Genomic DNA, 21,861 nt, shown 5'->3' on the forward strand with positions numbered 1-21,861 from the left:
AAATGATCCAACGGGCACGCATCAAGAACAGATACATTGCGTGCACACGTTCCACGCGCACGTACAAAAGTACAGTATGGGTGTGTGTGTGTGTCAGTGGTTTTACTGAAAAAAATATTGTGGCGGAAGCTATCAAAGATGACTGTCAAAGTCAGCGATAGCTTTCTTGTGCAGCCTGCTGCATATCCCCATGCCATCCATGAATCGCGTAACCTTGGCGACACCAGCAGACACACAAGGTGGCAGTCTCGCTGCCAAACACGATGCCAAATGATGCAACACTGTATATCTTGTAATCACAGCACCCAAAGTTGCAACTCGATCCACAGCAGCCCTTAATTACTTACCCTAGTATCCTGGCAGCAGATGGGGCGCTTCACGGCTGGTAGACACTAAATCTAGCGGCCTTTGTATGCACCCTCTTTGCCTCCTAGTGCTCGATGTCTGGGTATACCCAGTGACCAATTTTGTCTACTCGACAAGGGGCTGGTTGTCTGTCTGGGTTATACCCATTGACCCATGTTGTCTGCTCGACAGGACAGCAGCAGCTGGTTGTCTATCCTGGTATAACCATTGGTCTACGTTGTCTATTAGGCAAGACAGCAGCTAGTTGTATGTTCGGGTATATCCTTGTGACCCAAGTTCTATATTAGGCAAGCCAGCAGCTGGTTGTCTGTACGGGTGTCAGTGGTCCATGTTGTCTGCTTGGCAAAACAGTAGCTGCTGGTTGTCTGTCCGGGTATACCCAGTGACCCACATTGTCTGCTCGGCAAGACAGCAGCAGCTGATTGTCTGTCTGGGTACACCCAGTGGCCTATGTTCTCTGCTCTGCAAGACAGCACATACCTAGTGGGCCAAATTGACTGCTGGATTTTATTATAAGAGATTGGCCAATGTCCATCAAAAGTGTGTGAACTAACTGAAGAAAGCTATCGCTTTAAAACATGCCTATAGCATGCAGCAGTACCTAGATTGACACCCAACCAGTTTTACACCAGCAAAACTGGTTTTTCCCTCAAGTTGCCAGGTGCCGAATCATCCTGCCACACCATTTGCTGGTTCTCTCAATTATAGGCTCCATTGCAAGCGCTCTTCTGGGCTTTCATACAGTTCATACATAGCAGACCAGTCGATTGTCACAAATTTATTATTCAAGATTTTCTGAATTCCTTAAGAGGAAGCTTTAGCTCCGGTGCTATCTAAATACATGTAAAAGGAGAATTCGTTTTTCTCGGCAACCACTGCACCAAATTTGACGAGATTTGTTGCACTTAAAAGAAAAACTTAAAATTTAGTGAATGTTCATTTCGAACTTTTGAGTTAGGTCGTCAATAAATAATAAAAATTCGCAAAAACTGACAATTTTCAAGAAACGAAACTATCAAGTTTACATCTCTAACTCAAACAAGAGAAATGATGTCACAATTCTGTGTATTGCATCTAGTAGTACATCTAAAGCCGACAAAATTGATGTTACATATGAATATAAAAAAAAATTTAGTAATATGGAAATACAGCTCTTGCAGAACCCTTGTAACCAATGTAACAAATTCACGCAAGAAGTAAAATGACACACCGCATTTGTCCGCTTTTAATGATCGAATGGGTGCCGTTTACAGAACCGGGATATCTGTTCTTGATGCGGAGCTATGAATTTGTAAACGTCGTGCTTCCATTTTTTCAAACAGTTGAATATTTGGAAATCTTTTTAAGAAAATTCAAGCCCTAAATCGAAATTTCACTTCCAACAGTCACTAGAATTTAACTTTCTCTCTTAAATGCAACAAATTTCATTAAAATCGGTCCAGGGGTTATCTCGGAAAAACGTTTTTGCGTGTTACATGTATTTGTATAGGCTGCGTCAAAGTCGGGCCCGAGCTAAAGCTTCCTTTTAAAGCATTATGTACATTGTTGCCATCTAGGCTTCCACTCTGTTGTTCATATGTATAAATTATTATGTATAAGTTATTTGCAACAGCACGAATATATTGAATGTGCACCAAATTTTATGCAATGACTTTCAATGAATTTTAACCATGCAATATTTGTACTTCGGGTGCAACTTGGTTGCCGTTTTGCATTTTTGCGTCACTTTGTTGAACACCCCACTTCTTTCCTTTTACGTGTCATTTTTATTTTCTCCTGGAGAAGGTGGCAACCTTTGCAGTACCTATCCCTACATGGGTGAATTTCATGAAATGTTTGGTTTGAAACTGCTGCTTTGAAAAAAAAAAAATATTGCGACACGAGTATCCATGCAAAACAGAAAAACGGCATAAGCTGCCACCATAATGAGCTTCTTTATTTTCATATTAAACATGAAATGTTCAACAATGACAAAAACATTTCAAGGGAAGCATCCAGGCCTGCAAACATTTCGTGTACCTTGGGCAACATGCAACATGACACTTGTAGCGCGTGATGCCTTTTGAGAGGGTATTTTAGGAGCTGATGACATGTGCTGCCAGCCGAGTCAATTCATCAAAATGACAGTAACACAAGCTCAGAAACAACATAAAAAAATCTGGTAACTAATTTCACGATTGCCTCACAGGCTTACTTTTTTGTTGTGATACAAGGAAAACATTTCGAGAACAGAAATGCCTTCAAGACGCTTATGTATACTTCAGCTTTATAACAAATAAAAGAAAAGTTTTGGCAGTCTACGTTTGTGCACCACAATCAGTCGACGCTTAAAAAAAAAAAAGCTAAGCAGCACCATTAACCCGAGCGAAACTGCATTGCAACATGGTGCAACACTTGAATTATGCAACCTCGGATTTGCAACATACCGGTCAACAAAACTGCACCAACTTTTCTATTGCAGTCTCTTAGACGTAACGAAATACTAAACAACTGAACTGCTTTGAGCAGTACCCTCTTCAAGTGTCTGCAATTTCCACCAGCACAATTTGAAACAAGACTTCTTCAAGCGGCATTTCATTCTCGCAAGTTACTTGCAGTCTTTCGAGTGTAAACTATAAGTTCAATTTTATTGACACATCAGGGCTAACTAGCATATTAAGAAACAACAAAAAAGCCAACTGCAAATAAGGAAAACTACAGTGGTTACCGAGACATCGCATGCGTTGGGAGCACATGCCATTTTCACCCACTGCCCTAGGGTCTAGCTTGGCAGTTGCTCATAAAACGCTTAGTGTCTCTCTGCCATGACAGTATTTAACCTTCTGACTAGCAGCTTATTGTGTGCCTAAGCACAAGCGCTCAATCTGAAAAGTGGTTTCACAGCCGGAGGTGCCCTTGGGTACACAGCAGAATAAGTTCAGTAGACTTGGCCTCCAAACTGCAAGCGATGCGAGTAAAGCAAAGCATTTGTCAACCCTCTGTGGAGCGACCGTCATTATGTTTGCCACGGTTCCCATCTTCACGCGAGTTCTCACATGATATTTTCGAAAAAAAAACAATGTTGTTACACAAGAATGAAAACCTTTCAGCAAGCTGTTGCTTCCATTCTACTGCTCAAAGAGCAGCAATGGCAATGTTCCAGACTATGCTTCTGGAAAGCAAGTCCTTACGCCCTCATCGAGACATGAAACCCCACCCACAGTGTCTAAACCCTCAGAGAAATCCACAGTACGGCCACATCTGCCCTCAAATCAAGGTGCCTCGTTGGACACAGAAATTCGCAGAGGGTTCATACGTTCCGGTGCTGACCGGCTCTGCCTCAGCTTCTCTAGCTTGGACCTCAGATCCGTGCCGGGCATTCGAACAGTTGACAGAAGCCGACGCGCGTCTTCTTCGTCGCCTTCGTCATCCTCATCATCCCTCCGGGTGTGGCCACCCCTTCTAGACCCGTGACCCGACCTGTCCTCAAACCCAAAGTCGTCGCCGTAGCCACTGGCACCGTAGCTGTCGTCGGTAGGATCGTAGTCATCACGCAAGCTTGGATCGTCCAGGTCGACATAGCGTGACCGTCTGGGAACCGGAAATCTATCTTGTTCGTCGTCCCCATACTCGTCAACGTCTTCGTGGTCCTGCCTAGTAAACAGGTTCGCTCGCCCACCAGACAGCCGGTCCCAGACGCTGCTGCCACTGACGCTGATGCTGAGGGACCGACTAAAGGTCTCCTCGTCGGAGGTCGGTGAGTTGCCTGGCGTCGACCACGGCGTGGGAGGTGTTGGTGTGCCCAAGGCCCCAGGCCTGTTCAAGCCGGAATAAAAAAATAATGATGTCATTAATAATTTTTCCGTATGCCTAAGACATTTTCATCGCATCCAAACAAGTATTTCGCAGCACTTGGTCTATGAGAAAGTTGCAAAGTGTCCCTCAGGTGCAGAAGGGTTTTAAACTACGCTTGTTATTGTTACAGTCAAACCCCGTTACAACGAACACCACATTAACGAACATTTCAGATTAACGAACTTTTATGAAATCCCGTGCCGACTGCTTATAGTTTCAATGCAAAAATATTTCACTACTACGAACTTCAGAATAACGAACATTTCAGAATAACGATCGTTATTTAATTTCCGTGTCATCTTAACAACACCTCAGTACTACGAACTCATATCCCGAAATGCGAGGATTCTTAGATTTCCGTGTATCCGTCACGGCAGTCGGAGCTCTAAGCTAGCAGACGACGCAGCGCGAAGAGCGGGCCGCCTTGCAACTTGCTTCCCGCAAAAACCTGAGATGGCGCGGAAGGAGAAAGATGCGGGCGGAGACTTTTTTTTTTTCCTTCTCCGTTGCGGAGGCAACGACGCACCAGGTTTTGTGAGTGGAGAGACGGGGAGCATGGGCTCGTAAAACCTGAGACGGTGCGGCAGAAGAAAAAAAAAAAGTAGGAATTAACGCTGAAGTGTGCCTTTTCTTTTTTTTTTTCCTGTTGCGGAGGTGACGACGCATCACGTTTTTCTTGCTTGTTTTCTCAGTTGTTCGCGCGCTGTCACCTGTATCAGGCCTGTCCATCTTGTTTTTCTTCTGGTTATATTATTGTGTTAGAAGTGCGTGCCGGCGTTCGCGTTGCCATGAGCTCAACAACTCTAAGCACGGCGTAGAAGCGAAAGCAGTTTTCTTTGAGCGAGAGAGTAGAGATTTTTCGCGAGATAGAAGACGGGAAGAAACAAACCGTCGTGGCTAAAGAACGTGGAGTGGTGCGATCGACGATCACCACGATTCTCAAAGATAAGGAGAAAATCTTTAAGCACCAGCAAGAATCTTGCTGCACGTTACGGCAGCACCCGAAGACCGCGACGAGTCCGTGTCGGCCACAGATGCGTTGGACTGCTTGCGAAAACTCCGCATATTTATAGCCAAAAGCGGCACAGCGGCCGAAGGCGTGCATAAGAATGCGGACGGTCTGGAATCGTTCGTGCTGCAGAGTCTGTGCTGCACCCGTCAGAAGACGATCACGGACTATTTCAAATAAATGTGCCTTGTCTGACGATCACGTGTGCATTGTGTGAGAAACGAGTTCAAGGAGGTACCGTTTCAAAGGTAGGACGCTTGCGTTACTGAAATGCTATTGTTATGGCTAATTTTTGGGCTTTCACTATAACGACCTTTCAGAATAACGAACATTTTCCCGCGGTCCCCTGAAGTTCGTTGTACTGAGATTTCACTGTACACATATTTTTGACGACAGTGCGAGAGAGAGAGAGAAAACACTTCCAATGCACACTTCGAAATGTGAAGCGAAGCTTTCATGAAGCAGTTAATGAAATGCTGTAAATTTGCCCATTTCAATTCTGCATCCTTGGCATAAAGGAAACTGGTGTATGTGCTCTGTGTGTATTCTGCAGGTGCATGTGTATGCAATGATTCTGCAGCTACTGCAGGAGTTTTCTGAAACAGGAAATAACTCAGTCTGCTCACTCTGTTACAAGGCACAATGATGTCGCGTGCACTGTGGCTCTCAATTAAAGGCGATTTGTCCAGCTTCACTCAAACATGCTGCATGACTAACTTGCTAGACATTAATAAGTGGGTTATCTATCATTCAAGACACTGTGCCGACTGTGCTTTCTAGGCCCACAGCAGCGAATTTTGATGAAAGCAACCCATAAAGGACACAAACAAATGGTGAAGGAAGAAAGTCTGTACTTAGCAAAACACTGAATGCAGCCTTACATGGATATAACGAATTATAATATATGACGAAGTTGATCTCAAATTTATTTCACCAAGCTTCATTTCAATGAGTGTTCTCTATAATGCAAGTGTGAAGAATGCAAGGCTCTGGACAATATTGACTACAGTAGAGCAAATATTTGTTGGCTGATAGCGCAAAATATGCGTATAGTGTAGACGTAGATGTTGCTGGGCTACCCGGTTCATATTGCTCAATTAGAGGCGTTTCACATTAAAGAGCGAGGTTCATTACGTATTAACGACATATCAGTTTTACTCTTGAATGCAGAAAGGAGGTTTTTTGATAGATGGCTGTGACTAGGGTATTGCGCGATTGAAGCCGTTTGGCATGCTGCACATTTGTTCACGCATATGTATTGGATGAAATACTAGACAGAATAAACAGTCGAAAGTTGGCGCTCCCCTTGTTGGGCACTCCCCACCATAATTATTTATGGTCTACTGAGCTGTATAGCGTAGGCTTGTGCCAATAATCAATATTTTTCAGTATTTAATTGAATATTGTGCTACTTGTTGTTTGAAGTGCCGTAAGTTTTGGCGTATAAGTCTCACCACTGTATAAGAGGCACCTTTTACTTCTTGCAACTTTTGAAAAACAAATTGTTACATTAGACACACTAGTGTATAAGGCGTACTTTTAGACCAACTCGATCGACATGACGAAACGCGATTAGACACGTTTGCATATACATCACAAAATATACTCACCCATTCCAAGTGATTACAACTCCGTAAAAGAAAATTTGTATGACCTGCAATTTCTAGAAGAATAGAACTTGAACTAATGCTTCTATTATGCACAAGGAACCAACATTTATTGCACACCACCCTAAGGCCTCGTTCTCCTCTGGGACACTATCAAAAGTTCAGCTACTTCAGCCAGCAGCAGCCGGCCAGTCTCGGAATAACTTTTACGTGAAGTTGTAAGCTTCTTGACAAACGTTGCTGGCATTGCCTCTGCAGCATGGCAAACTCGGGACAAACTCTACAAACAACGATCACGTCACGAATGAACACATGCGCACGCATACAAAAGTGAAATGGTTACCGGAAGCCAAAAGAACTGCGACTACTGCTGGACAAATAAATTATAACAGCAGACTAGTATGCGTGGCCTCCAATCATGGAATTTTTAATTCAAATTTCCAGTACACTGAACCACAACACTGAGCCAACATCTGTAAACAAGTTCTCTGTAGTGCTGGCATTATCAAAAACGTTTAAATTGTGTTCTTGCATAAAAATATCTCAATAAATGCACTTTGGAAAGAATGGGGTAAAAGGGGGCGAACCTCTCTTCATTCTTGCAAAGGGTCTTGTCTTTTTTTCATTATGTTTGTCAACTTCTGGCTGTTGTATCAAGGTTTTATGCATATTGCACAATCATTCGAACTACATACTTCAAAATTATTTGACACCGTTAGTATAGTTGCTTCAATTTCACTTCGAACCAAGGAGTTGGTAGTACTCGCACAAGCCTAACAATCTGCCAGAAAATTGTCAAATACTCTGCAAGACCAACCTGAGGCAGCGCATTTCAAATGCGCATGCTTGCTTTTCTGCCAGTGGCTTCGTTTGGCTGGCCCACAGCCGAAAAGCCGCGGGCGAGTTAGATGTGCAAGAAAGCCTGCTGACGAGAACCTCACATATAATTTATAGCTCACCTTTTCCCACGCCGCTGCTTCTCTTCCTCTTCATCAGCGTACATCCTCATGCGCATCCGTTTCACTGCTCGCTGCCTGGCCCCCAACAGGGAGCGACCTCTGTCACTGTCATCTGCAATGCATCACAAGTTATTGCATACAGCAAAGCCATGGCTACAAAAATGTACTCAACCAAAACTAGAAAGAGACAAGAAAAGATGAAGAAGTGAAAACTGGTTTGTGCCACGGAGTGCAACTGCTGTTTTCAATACCCCAACAACTTACTTACCGTATTTACTCGAATCTAATGCGCACTTTTCTCCAAATAAAATGGGTCCAAAAATTGTGTGCGCGTTGAGTGTGACCCTAAATCTGCGTTACCATATCGCCATCGGCATTTCAAGATGGCTGCCTCGTACGCGCTTCGAGCCTAGCTGCCGTAGCTTTCTCCATGTGCTGCAGTACGGGTGCTTAGCCAGTGCTTCCTTTGGCTTAGGTTAATGCACCGTCCATCTTCCCATTTTCTGTGTTTGCTCTATCAGCATGTAAGTGCCGACTGCAAAGACATGCCGAGTTCATCACGCTGCCACTATTAAAAGGAAAGCGATCACGTATGCGGAGACGGACGGAAATCAGGCCGCATCACGGGTGTTCGGAGTTCCCGAAACTTGCATGCAGGACTGCCGCAAACAGAACAGGCATTCTACACCAGCGGCTGCTACATATGGCATGGCCACGCAGCTCCTATGTTGAAAGCGATCTGTGTTTGAGACAAGAGTCAACGCATCTAGGCGCACCGCGCTGTGTTCTCGTTGCTTAGATCAAGTTGAGGCGAGAGGCTGCACAAAGGTCAATTCCCTTGCTCCTGCTACTGCACTTCCTCGCTCCAGCATTTTGATAAAGAGTTTCTGCGGTCATTGAGTGAGACGTGTTCATGTTTGGTTGCACGTGCGTGACACCACGCTTGTTAATTTAGTTAGTAAGTGAATGCTTAAAGGTTTATACCACCGATAAAACTGCTATCCTCACTTTTTGTATACATGGCTGTCTACAAATTTGCTATCTTAATCGATGCTTCGCCTTTCAGGCGAAACTGCGACTTTCTTTATTTATCGCAACTTTAGTGCACTGGGAGTAAATCTTAGTTTTTTCCAGATGAGAGAAAGTTGTATTTCTTATGAAAGAATGAGGCACATAATACTGTAACGGACTTTTTTTTTTTTTGAAGTCATGGCAAACGGGTGTGTGTTACAATCGAGGGCGTGTTATAATCAAGTTATTATGTCAACCAGTCCTTTCGTTGTTTTGAACCCATGGTGACTAGGCATATTACAATGGCATCATAGAAGGTAGCACTTGATGCTCAAAAATGCTTGCCTATATACATACTGCAAGTGCTTTACAATGAGTGAAGAAACATTTAGCTAACCTCCATGCAGGTGGATGGACTACATGGATGAACTACATTGTGTAGGTTGCTAGATTTAAAATAGATTATGGGATTTAAATCCCAGGAAATGTACAGGATGTCACGAGGACTGCAACAATGGAAGGCTCTCTGTTAATGTTGACCCCCTGGGGTTCTTGCGTGAACGCAAAAACTTTTGCATTCTGCCCCCACAGTAATGCGGGTGCCACAGTTGGGAATTGAACCCTCAAGCTTGTGCTCAGCAGCATAACGACACAGCCACTGATCCACTCCAGTGGGCGGTCGCTAGATTTGTGGCATGCCCAAGATGAACGTATGGAAACGTAGAGGGCTTCAGGAATTACCAGTGTTGAAGAAGAAGAAGAAAAAAAAAACATTATTTCTATTAGAATTTATTATTGCTACTGGTAGTACTTTACAAGTGCTACAAGTTATGATGAAAAATTTGGACAACTTCATGCTGTGGGGAGACTCGACACTTTTGCATCTCCCGAACCCCCCTCAATTCCTCAGCATATATCATTCCTTGAGTGTAATGTGGCTAGGAAGCAATCTTTTGTAAGAATGTGCAATAAATGCCCTTTTGTTTCTGCACTACCGTGTGTTGTCATTCCTTTGTTGCCAAGAGCACATGACACCCCACGATGGAAGTACCCCTAGCCACTATGAAGGTCGTAAGGAAGCTAGATTTGTGACATGGTTTATGGATGGATGTATGGACGCATCAAGACAGAAAACAGACCGCTGCCAAAAAAAAAAAAAAACAAGAGAGAGAGAGAGAGAGAGAGAGAGAGAGAGAGAGAGCACACCTTCGGTGTCCATGGACCTGGTGCTACCAAGCGCAAAAGAAGCACTCTTTGCCTCCCGCATTCTGCGCTTCCTGGAGTTGCTGATGAGGCCAGTCATTCCTGGAACAAGTCGAGTAAAGAAAACAACCAATGAATCACTGTTGGCACTGTCTGCAGTGACAACTGAGGCAACTACAGTCGAACATCGATACCATCTCGAACAGCGTGGTGATCACGAAATAGTTCGATATGGCCAAAATTCAATATATAAAATCCCGTAAAAGAATGCGTAAAGAACTTGTACAAATCAGTCAATTAACCAATTGTGGCACAATAATTACTCACTTGAAGCTTCACACAACATTTATTTCTTTGCTTAAAAGTACTGCAGCAGTGCAGCGTGCTTCTTACTGGCAACCATACGTTTAACCATGGCATCCTCAACATAGTCTAAATGATCCATGAGCGATAGGCCAGTGCCTTCTATTGCGCCACAGTTGGACAGCCTCAGTTGAAGTTGGGAGCGAAGCAACATTAGCGCTTGCGGGATCAACTTCAACAGCATCTTCGTTTGACTGCTACTTCCGCTGTGATCTACACGTCTGTCAATCGAAGCATTTTGAAACACTGTCAATGACAAAGCATTAAGTCGTGTCTGCCATGGGGTCTATGAGTGAGCCCAGTGAATGCGTGCTGTCGAGCGTCTTCGTGGAAGGAAACTGCCATTCCTCAAAAAGCGCGGCAGGCACAGAGTGCGACACTGAGGAGAAGCCGGTGCAGCAAATGCACTGCATCATTGACATAGTCAAACTAGCCAAGCTGCCACTTGCGTAAGCTGCTACGTTCATATGGCGCCCTCGGCGCAATCGATGTTTGCAGCTACAGTGCACATCAGTCGGGAATGCCCATCGTGCCACCGCTATCTTCGAGGGTGTTGCAGGAAAGCTCGCTGCCTGTAACATGTGGTCTGGGGTGGCAGAGTTCGATATATCCATTTTACGCCTGACCCCGTTTGAAATAAAAAAATTTTAATTGCATGCGATTTTCCAGGTGATACAGAAAGTGTTTGATATACGCAATAATTCTATAAATCCGTGTTCTATGTATCGAGGTTTGACTGTACATGCACCATACGCACCTCCATAATTAGGGTTCCCGTACTTCTTGTAGAAGTCACTGTGCTTCTCTGCTCCAGGCATCTTCTTGTCATCTGTTTGCAAAAAGGTTACGCACATAATTCAAATAAGAAGCAGACATAAATAGAGCATATTACTAAAGTGGTATTGCTCCCCAGCACTAGATGGTGCCACTGTCTCAACAGGCATAGGAGAGTAGTTTCTGGTCCCACTAGAGGCATTGCTGAAGTCGTGACATCCTAAGAAACCTGGCCAATGGCTGCCATGCTTACTACAGTCGATCCCTGATACATTAAACTTGGATATATAGAATTTTCGCTTACACTGAGCATTTGTAAAATCCCCTTAATATCCCAAGCAAATGTATCCCAAGCTCTAAAGGCCAAGAGCAATGAAACCTTGGCATGCAATCTTGGCAAAGCTACAGGGCTGGTAACCGTCCAACTTTGGAATTAACAGCCTTTAAATAGCATGTAAGCAGACGACGGGGACACCTGGTGGTTAGCAGATATGACGCATATCCAAAAACATGACCTCTGAAATGTTCCAGAGCGCAAAGAGGAGTGCCTGACCTCAGAGGTCATGCCTGGGCATCGTGCTGGTTCTGAATGTTCCCAGTTCTGCATCATTGCCTGTGAGTAATGCTAATGGCAACACTTTTTCTTCTTACAGTTTCCGTATCAGAAACATATATTTTTTTTTGAAGCTTTTAGTGATGCATCCACTCGTATTTCAAACGCAACATTTTGCACAGAGGCTGCAATATTTGAAGCAAGGTTTCTTGCTTAGTAAGACATTTCATTGCCTTTGGCCTTTAAAGGGAGGCAGCCCTGATCTACAGAACGCAGGAGGCAGAAAGAGATGACGGCACTTACACTTGTTTGAAAAGCGCAGGAGTAGCATTTTGGCCTTGGGGTGTGGCCTGATGGCTCGGCGCCACTCTCCGGGAGGCACTGGAACCCCAACTTCGGAGACGTCCAGCTCTTCACGCTCTGCCGCAGTGTTCTTGGTGGCAGGTGGCTCAGATGGGCCCGCATCGTCGGCGAATTCATCGTCCGACATCACCACAACTTCTTCGCCTCCGTCTCCCGCACCAGCTGCGTATTAAATGTACAAATGGATAATTCTCAGTTCCCTGGACCATGCTGATTGCTACTGCATTTTTGTTGCGGTTACGTAACCCATGCGAATAAAGTTAGTAAAGCTTGGCTCAGGCTTAAAAAGCACTGCGCAGGTCTTTACTCGTACCAATGCCGAGCTTAACCCTTTGAGGGTCAAAGACGTCAATACATGGCGCCGCAGACAAGTCCCAAACAGTCGATGCCATATATGTATTTATGATGCCATCTACATATTTGAAGAACGCTGCGATTTTTCAACTCTCTTGTTGCCTAGCAAGTGCTGCTATCCTGCATGAATACAAGAAATATATATATTTTTTCCATGTCGCAGTCTCTTGGTTTTAATTCCATGACTCCTTTTTGCTGGTGCCTCGATGACTGCTTGCACATTTGTGTGTGCACATTGTTAGTTTTAGTTTCGCCTCACGGGCTGTTTCCATTAGTTGTGCTTTCAAAAATGTATGTCTCTCTGGTTCCTAATCTCTCAAAGGGTCACTGCTAGATGCTTGATCGTTTAGTGCTCACAGGGGTGCAATTAGACCTGTTCACAGGTGGGTATTGGTAATGACAAATGGTGCTGCCATTTACGAACGATGCTACCATATATGCCTGTGTTTCTTTTCTTGAGGCTCATGAAAACCGATTGCCACTTGTTGGCGATGAAATGAAAGATTACTTCAAGTTTCCAACTCATTCAGTTTTTGCTGATGGGCACGCAACCATAGTTTCCTTGCGTGCACTCCGATACACAGTCTGGACGTGCGTGCCGGTTGCTCTTTTGCAAGTGGGTCAAGCGGTGATTACTTCGATGAGGACGACTGTGCAAGTGCCGAATTGGAATATATCTATTCCAGTTTATCTATTTTTTAATTCTTATAACAAGTATTTATGCAAACCTATCTGTATTCATGAATAAACAATGGATATTTACCTACAGAAAATGTTTTTTCATCACTTTATGGTCACTGAAAAAAAATTGCTGTAAATTTTTCTCCAAATAGGTCAATCTGAAATATTAAATCTGCAATACACAAAATTGACCCTGGGGAGTTGCACTTGGCGAAAAAAAAAAAAGAAAGAAAGAAAAAAACTGACTCTCAAAGGGTTAAGCAAGTTTGCTGTTTAAGCATACCTGCCGACCTTAGAATATGAAAATATACTACCACAGTCGAAGCCAAAACACACTGACATTTCATGAAATGTAAAAGTTTTTATTGCTTAACATGCCGATTGTTATTTAGAAATTCACTGACTCTGTTGTGTAAGCACACGGCTAACCAGCACCCTGCTTACACTGTTGCAGCAGGAACGATATCCACTGCAATCAAAATGTTTATGAAGCTTATTTATGAAATATGCACATAACTACGACCAAAAATTTAGGCTGCTGTTATATATGTATTGCATAACTTGGTGTTGCCACTGCGGATAGCTCTGAATTGACGGGTTGCTCAGGAAAATAAGCGAGTGACTATTTGTTCTTTTGAGACCAGTTCCGCCTTACTATACAAAAATAAAAAATTTGCACAAATAAAAACTTTAGAAGTAGGCATTTTAGGATAAAATTGCAGAAGTTGGCAGGTGTGTAAATGGTAAGAAATATGAGAAAGGATAACATAGCTGGTGGGTAGCAGAAAATCAAATTAACTATGAGATTAGAAAGTCGACATTCACAGGGTGAGGATAGATTGAGAAGGCCAGGGGTAGGTGTACAGCAACTTCAGAGTACCCTTTACGTGGCTTCTTTCTCAGTGGCACGGTTGATGGTGGTGGCGCTACTGTACCATTAAACAAAGGAAAAAGTGTCATGAAACAGCGACCATGCTCTCGTAAGATGATGGCAGCGCCTGACACTCACTCTCGGCTGACTGCTGACGGATGATGCTGCCGGCTGCTGTTGCCTGCTCGGTCCGATTCAATGGCGACACACAGATGGGAGGGGGCTTTGATTCCAGGGTGGGCGAATCGTGTCCCTCCCGGACCTTGGGTTTGACCAGAAGTGGCCGGCTCAACTCCTCCAGAGCACGGGCAGCATCCTGGTTCTGCTGCCAGACCACGTTACCTGAACCAAAGTGATAGCGTACAATGTGACAATGCTAAGAGAGACATAGCTAACTTGATGTGCTAGTGAATAAATGAATGAACTTTATTCCCCTTACATAGTTGCAGCAGGAATGATCTCCACTGCAATCAAAATGTTTATGAAGCTTATTTATGAAATATGCACATAACTATGACCAAAAATTTAGGCTGTTGTTATATATTTATTGCATAACTTGGTGTTGCCACTGCAGATAGCTCTGAATTGACGTTTTGCTCAGGAAAATAAGCGAGTGACTATTTGTTCAGAATTACCTGTTATAATTTTATTGTTATCAGAATATTAACCAGTTTAAACCATACTCATAACATTGTGATTGAAGTAGGTAGTAATTGAGATATAGAGTGTTCAATGAACTGCCACGTCATGTTGCAGTTCCACGGAGGTCTTGAATCGTGGCATCAAGGCCAGCGGGACTCACAAGCATAGTCATTGATCCAGTCAACAGATGCAGGGTTGTAGTCTTTGAAGTACTCCAGCACGTCTTCGGTGGCCATGTCTGTCACGCCCCTGACATGCACAGCGTTCAGTCTTGTTCCTATAATAATGATGAAAATTTAAAAAATAAATGACAAACATAAACATAAGCACAACTCGCTGCAGGAAATTGCAGAACAAATTTTGTGTTAGACTTGCTTAACCAATAACTTCATCTCTCAGTTTATAAAGGTAAGTTATGGTGACTAAAGAAAACAAGCGGTAGGTATAAATATTTTTGTGGCCATAATAGTAAAAAGCCAGAGTCAAAGCCAAAGTCAAAGTAGCACACATGTTACAGGCGGTAGCTGTTAGATGCATGTGTTGTAGAGATCTGCTATTGCTTTGGCAGCACAAGGTGCAAGACACCCTCAGTCAATGGCTCCTGCACGTAGCCAATACTATGATGACAGTGGTTTAGCCAGGAATGATTTGACAAGGAGTGTGGTGATACGAACAAAAGGTGTAATATCAGTGTCATGCTTAGCGTTCTTGGCCTCTGTAATAAACTAGAGGGAGCTGTACCAGCACCACAAGACAAGCATTATGGTGAATTTGAGGTTTCTTCAATCTGACACGAAGAACTTGTGGCACCCTAGTCTACAGCAACAGTTTATCTACAAAAGCGATTAGCTTAGAGATAAACCTAATAATAATATGACAATCTGTGTTACTAAGGAATGTTTTCAATGGATGTTTTTCTTTTTTACATAACACACAGTAAGTATATTGCTGCATCCATGTGTTTCGCATAGAGTTAGGTAAGGCTTGTTTAAGCATTAAGGCAACACTGAGGCTGTGGGGTTTTTCTCATGGCTTGGACCTAGTATGGAAACCAGAGCCTTATATAATGTGAGAAGATAAATGAATTTTACAGTGTAAATAATTTGCCACTTTAGGTTTTTCTTGATTATGTTCCTTCTGATAGGCGGGCATAAGCATGCCGAAGATAAAATACAAGCCAATGTTGCTCACTAGTAGGCTTTTGAGGTTTTCGAGTTCCATGCTGCACTGTCGACTCAGCAGACTATTGCAAAGATGGTCGGCGAAGTGCCCACATAGCAGAGCTCATTTGGCTGTCAAGCCGACAGACTGCAGGTTTGAGGTCCTAAAGTATGACTGTGTGACAATGTTACAACAGCCCCTCTGCAGGGTCAACAACAAAACTTTTGGTGCAGAGCAAATTTCAGCCTCTTAGAGCCATTTACCACACCACCATGTGCTCAGTCATCAGACCATTCAACATAGAAAAAAGCAGATACAAAGACTGGAAGCATGGTTAATGCAAGGTACTGTTTCTTGTGCAACGAATGTGGTTTTGCCACCTATTTCCAGTTGTTTTTAAAAATTTTTACCTATGTATTCAAGGCAAAAACAGCAACTGTTAACAAATTCCCCCATTCCTTTCTGTCGCAGTAGGGTGGACATCCAGAGCTATTGGCGACATGTTAATAAATTCACGGCACAATCGGTCAGCTACACTCGACTTCCTTAACACATGAACGTCGCAGTTTTGTGCCCATAATTATGTTGAGCGTTATCAACCTATTGGGTCACTTTCAGCTTATGTCAAAATAAATGTACATGCAGAATGGATGAGAAATGATGAAGTAATAATTGGTGAGGCTCATTGTACCGAAGCCACAATATGGCTATGAGGGTAGCCATTGTGGAGGGCTCTGCATAATTTTTGACGACCTGGCCATCCACAATATGCATTTTCATTTTAGTGCATGAGCAGTTTCACACCTCATCCCCACTTAAGCCTCTTCATTCACAGGACACCACCGCTTTTGCTAAGCAGTGCCAACTTTTGATTTGCGCCACTGTTCCCTGATTTGTCGCACGCACCAGTTCCACTTCTGGGCTTTTCGCCTTCGCTGCTGCAGCACGGTTGCAACTATATGTGGCAGTAGGGTGGGGTACAGCCTCTACATACACGCTGAGACGCTGACATGGATGGAGCGGGTTGGCTAGTGGCCTTGTTGGTATGTCACTGTAACGGGTATAAAGTGCTTGAAAAGATGGGGGGAAGGTCGTGCTCTCCCTCTTCATCCCAAATCTCTTCAAGCACTTTATGCCAGTCACAATAGCAGTAGTGGCGGACGGCAGAGATGCTTAAAGCCAGAAGCTGACGAGATGCAAGTTCTACTTGACTCAGGAAGATGAGGTTCTGAGAGAGAGAGGAGTGCGGAGAAGGTGGGTATGTTGGCAGCATTTGGCCTGGTCGGCGGTAATGTGTATGGAAGGGTTCTAGTCCCCACCGGAAGGAGGCAGTGGTGGCTGGGAATTGAAGCGGACACCCCGTGTTCAGCAGCAGAATACCATGGCCACTGAGCCACCATGAGAGGTGGGGTGAGGACATTCCACCATGAGTATCTTTGCTGAAATTGCAGATAAGGTTGAACCTCAACATAACCTCCTGAGACCCCGCTATGGGGATTTGTCCAATGTATTGGACATTAAGAAATAAGACAGCACTCCTGTGACAAGGCTTTCATCCTATTAAAACCGCACTGTCCAACTTATTGGACACCTGTTTGCTCCATCTATGCAGTATTGATGAAAATACATTGTTCAAATTCCTGCTGAAACAGTTCCGCAATGGCGGCATTCAGCGGCGCGGCGTTTTACGGCAGCTGCCAGAGAAGTAAGCACTGTTTCTCGTGTTTCTACCGGCTTTCAGGGCATATCTTTGATTTTATAATAAAGTTAATACAACAGCATAAGCACAGAATACGAAATTTAAATTTTTGGCGCTCTTACTTTTTTTCACCCTTCCTTTGATTTCGCGTGTCCATTATGTTGGACGCTGGGACTCAACCCGGTTATTTTGACCGCGCTTTTGAGATGGCCTTGTTATGAACAGCAGGCGAGTACTGTTGGCATTTAGCGGCTTGTGGACGAAATCGCGTCTCGTTTTTTTTTCTTTAGGGGACTGGCCTCACGTGTCTGATGAATTAAGCGGATAACCTTTCTTTTTTCAATCCATGGCTAGGACCCGCAAGACACCTGTCGCAGGTGGTCTCGTAAGGTAAAGGACATATCGATGTCCCTCGACCAGATGTTGTGCGCATGTACAACGTCAACATGGGAGCTGTTGACAAGGCAGACCAAATGATAAGTTACTACAGGATAAAAGCACGCGTCAACAAATGGATAGTCAGAGCCATCTTTCACCTCTTCTACATCGCCCTCAGCAACTCCTGGGTGCAGTACACGCGGCACATACCCTCCCTAAAGAAACAGCGGAAAGAAATACTCAAATCTATGCAGTTTCGCCAATCTGTTGCCGAGACTCTCGTGGCTCAAGGGAAGAAGCAGAATGAATCGAAGAGTTAGAACAAAGCCGAGTGGCATCCGCCATCAAGGCAGGCTCGACTGTCTCCTCGAGAACCCCCCAAAAACAAAGCACTACCCACTGCTCAATGCTGGCAGATACTGCAAACGCTGCCCGTTACAGACTACATGGCTGCGACATGAAAACAAATATCTTTTTCACCAAATGTCGGCTCTTCTTCGGCATCACCCAGGAAAAAAAAGCGTTTTGAAGTTGCCCACAGGAAGTGAACACAAGAGCAAAATTTTTGTTGAGCAGAGGAATGCTCTTTTTTTGTACTTTATTCACTACTTTGCCTTTCGAGTTATTAAAATATTTTTGCACACGAGTTTGAGCGCAATATCTGTGGTATGGCATTACGTGCGCGCTGGGTGAAAAAGACCGGGTAGCATCCCGGTGTCCAATATATTGGACATCGCGCTGAGCTGAAACTATCAGGGCTGTTAAAAATATATTTAACACTTTTCATCTTCATAAACCTACTGACTTATTCTGAAAGTTTGGAAAAAATCTGTGCACCCAAATGCATCCCGGGTCTCAGGAGGATAACAAACTATTGGATGTAACAAAAATAATATAAAACGATTATCCCAAGTATCACCAATAACAAATATACGCTTGTAATGAGGGTATTTTTGCATCAGATGTAACTTTGCAATAATTCAATTTGATTGATCGATAAAGCATCATCTCAAAGCAGCAAAGGGGCTACGAAAGGTGCTGAAGCAAAGAGCTACACAAAGTTACGTAATGTCTGACCAAACAGCTGTACCCACACTCTCTCTCTTTTTCTTCATTGCGTTCTCATTGAAATGTAACTGACAGGGCCAAGGATTGAACCAGCAACTACTGAGCATCCACTAAGTTACTGTGGCACATATGAATATGAGTTCAGCAAGCTAGGTTCACCTGATTGCTGATAAAATATAATTGCATGTCCTAAAATAATGGTAAAATAAGGCCTGGAATAGAAATCGTGTGAGACCTCCGGGGCGCCTGGGGTCGACGCCAAGACTCCGGTACAGCTCTGCATACTGGACCATGTAGGCTTCAGGGTCGTCCACGTCGTCTGCTGCCATTTCCTGGTAAGAAAAGGAACAGTTGCCAAGAGTGACTTCCTTGAAGTCATCACCCTCAAGGTCATCAATATTCGAGCCATCACGGCATTTCCATGCCATGATGGCTCACAGATCATAGAAAGGTAATTAACAACCAGTGTCAAACAGCAAGCGGCTGTATTCTGTACTAAGGCAAAATATTTTGAGAAAAGAAAAAGAAAAGGGAGGAGGAGAAGAAGCATAATACGCATTCAAACCTTGTGGACATGGACTTCCAAGGACTTGGGAAAATCCAGTTACTTGAGCAATCCTCATCCTCAACACTCTGTGCTAAATGCGAACATTCATTACAATGTTTAGCAACATAGACATGTTTAGCAGCATAGGCATGCTATGCTCGCTCAATCAACTTGCTGTTTGACTGTGTGATGCAGACACACCCAGCAAATGCAGACAAAAAATAAGAAATAAAAGGTGGCATGCTAGCGCTACAGTTAAGAAATAAGCCTTCAACACACATACATCATAACCTTTTAGAACATTGTACATGGGCCGAATATGCGCGCAATGTTCACGCAATGAACACTGCAAAAAGATAATATCGATCACACACATTTGGAATCAAAATGAGCAAACTATCTGAGTATATACAACCCATGTTTATTTTATGATACGTATGCATTTGAATTGCGCCGCATTAAAATGCGGCTGTGTTCATTTATGGTATCGCGTACGTTCCCACCATGTGCAGATGGAAATCACAAGTTGAGCTTGAAAGAAAGGCCAATAGTCGAGCGCAAAAGACAAGCGAAATTAATTCTGCGATAGCTTTCACCGTACCAAGAATTTATGCCCCGTACCAACACCTTTTTCCCGAACATAAACGCGACCCTCGTTCGGCGTTAACATATTACGTAACCAAGCTCAATCGAACACCTATAAGAAATAACGCTCACAGGAAGCATCAATGGGTGTTCGATACGCGGAAATGAATGGACGCAAAGCGAAAAGAAATATCCGTAATCCAACGTAAGAAAACGCAGCGTACGAAATCGTGTGTAAAAGTTGGCTCGCAAGCACGGTCGAGCGACGGAGGAGCCGTGCGGCGTCCTGCGCAAACCGCGAAGATTCTAGCGCGGCTGCAACGAAAGCTGCGATACAAGGAGTTCCGCTTGCGTTTAAATTTCTCATCTTACGAGGAACTGGCGATCAAAAAGCAGCCCGAAGTAAATGGCACGCACTGCCTCGCTGTGGCACATATGGCACTGTACTCTCGCGCACCACGACGGCTCAACAGCGTGTGCCACGGGCAGCCGAAAGCGAACCAGCGTGGTTAAGCCGCGATCCGCTTTACTATTTCAGAAAAAGAAAAAAAGGAAAGGCCTCGTCGTTACGAATCAAAATACGATAAAACAAAAGCTACTCACGTCTGAACTCTTGCGAGCGCGGTCGGCGATTCGTGCGGGCACAACGATCTGCGGCGGCTCCGTGATGTCGGCGCCTCTCTCCGTCTTCGTGTTCTCGTCCAAGTCCATGCAATCATCATTGTCAGTTTCCAGCAATGTGTTACTGTCCACGGCAACCTTAAGGTTGGGCAGCTCGCGCTCAAGCAGGAAATCGGCCATTTTTCTTCTTTCTCTTTCGAGTGTACTGACGATCAGCGTGCAGCAGCTCCGGCAGCTATAAGGAGACGGAACCTCCGTGCGACGGCCGAGGAGGTGGGGGATCACTAGGCCGCGCTGGGTAGGCACACCGGGATCGCTCTGGAGTGCAACCACAACATCGCTGTCTCCGCTCGCTAACGATAATATGAAGGCTCTCCGTGAGAGTGCTCGGTTAATCTAATTCCGACCGGTGAGGCAGCGTGCGATCGAACAAGAAGCTTAGGTTCGTACCACGCGAAGACCCCGCAAAGCGCACGCAAACAAACAACAGACGCCACCTTGATTTCTCGATGTCGCTTATGCTTGCTTATGCCGAAGGAGCACGTTGCAGCACAGAACACCTATACAAACTTAGAGAAGGGAAACTGTACCTTCCACAGTGCTACGGAAATAAGCGTAGCGGTGGCGTCGTGAACTAAAGTATGTGACCACGGGTGGCGCTGTACAACAGGAAACGGAAACGGGGTTTTGCACACGCTTTACCACAACGCTACTACATACTTTTCAGTTGTAAAACTCCGCCTGGGAGCGGCGCGAGAAGGTGACCCTCTGCCGTCTCCTCTCGCGAGGTGGCGCTGCCGCCATGGTTGGCCCGGTTGGCTGCGGAAGCTTCCCAAAGCAGCAGCGCGCCGCCGACTCAATGCCACAATTTTTTTTTTGTTTGCTGCACTTCGTGGCGCTAAATATTCAAAGAATAGCCTTTTTACATTGTGCACTCTGTAAAAAGCAGCTAATAGGCGAATGAACAGGAGAGTGAGGATTTTCGTTAGTGGAATGTTTTATGTACACATGAAAAAAAGAATAGGACCAGTACAACGCCGGATTGATGAATCTAAGCATTATGCATCGATATTCACAAAAGACGCGCTTTCTTGGTTGCTACAGCTACCTTATGACTGCTTTCTAGTCGAAAGTTTGCATCCCTGAAGTAAAACTGCATCCGCATAACAATGAAGAAATTCAGTACTTCGCACGTGAACGCGAACATATGCG

General features: G+C 44.3%; 1 protein-coding gene across 4 annotated transcripts in view; it reads right to left on the minus strand.

Annotated features, from left to right (window-relative positions):
- Positions 1-2,281: 2,281 nt before the first annotated feature.
- The window catches only part of LOC139056242 (uncharacterized), a 63,494-nt gene continuing 43,914 nt past the window's right edge, over positions 2,282-21,861 (minus strand). Inside the window, exons 1-9 of one of the 4 annotated variants that reach the window (XM_070534303.1) lie at positions 20,632-21,207; positions 19,132-19,228; positions 14,751-14,867; positions 14,087-14,290; positions 11,983-12,204; positions 11,110-11,181; positions 9,993-10,091; positions 7,776-7,887; positions 2,282-4,161 (exon numbers count right to left, since the gene is read on the minus strand). In XM_070534303.1, the coding sequence (XP_070390404.1) occupies positions 3,618-4,161; positions 7,776-7,887; positions 9,993-10,091; positions 11,110-11,181; positions 11,983-12,204; positions 14,087-14,290; positions 14,751-14,867; positions 19,132-19,228; positions 20,632-20,829 (1,665 nt within the window). In that variant the 5' untranslated portion in view covers positions 20,830-21,207 and the 3' untranslated portion in view covers positions 2,282-3,617. Of the gene's footprint in view, positions 4,162-7,775; positions 7,888-9,992; positions 10,092-11,109; positions 11,182-11,982; positions 12,205-14,086; positions 14,291-14,750; positions 14,868-19,131; positions 19,229-20,252; positions 20,272-20,400; positions 20,525-20,631; positions 21,208-21,861 lie in introns of those variants that run through there. The other 3 variants (XM_070534304.1, XM_070534305.1, XM_070534302.1) reach the window with 3 other exon arrangements.

This window comes from Dermacentor albipictus, chromosome 2, assembly GCF_038994185.2.
Source record: "Dermacentor albipictus isolate Rhodes 1998 colony chromosome 2, USDA_Dalb.pri_finalv2, whole genome shotgun sequence".
NCBI classification, from domain to species: domain Eukaryota; kingdom Metazoa; phylum Arthropoda; class Arachnida; order Ixodida; family Ixodidae; genus Dermacentor; species Dermacentor albipictus.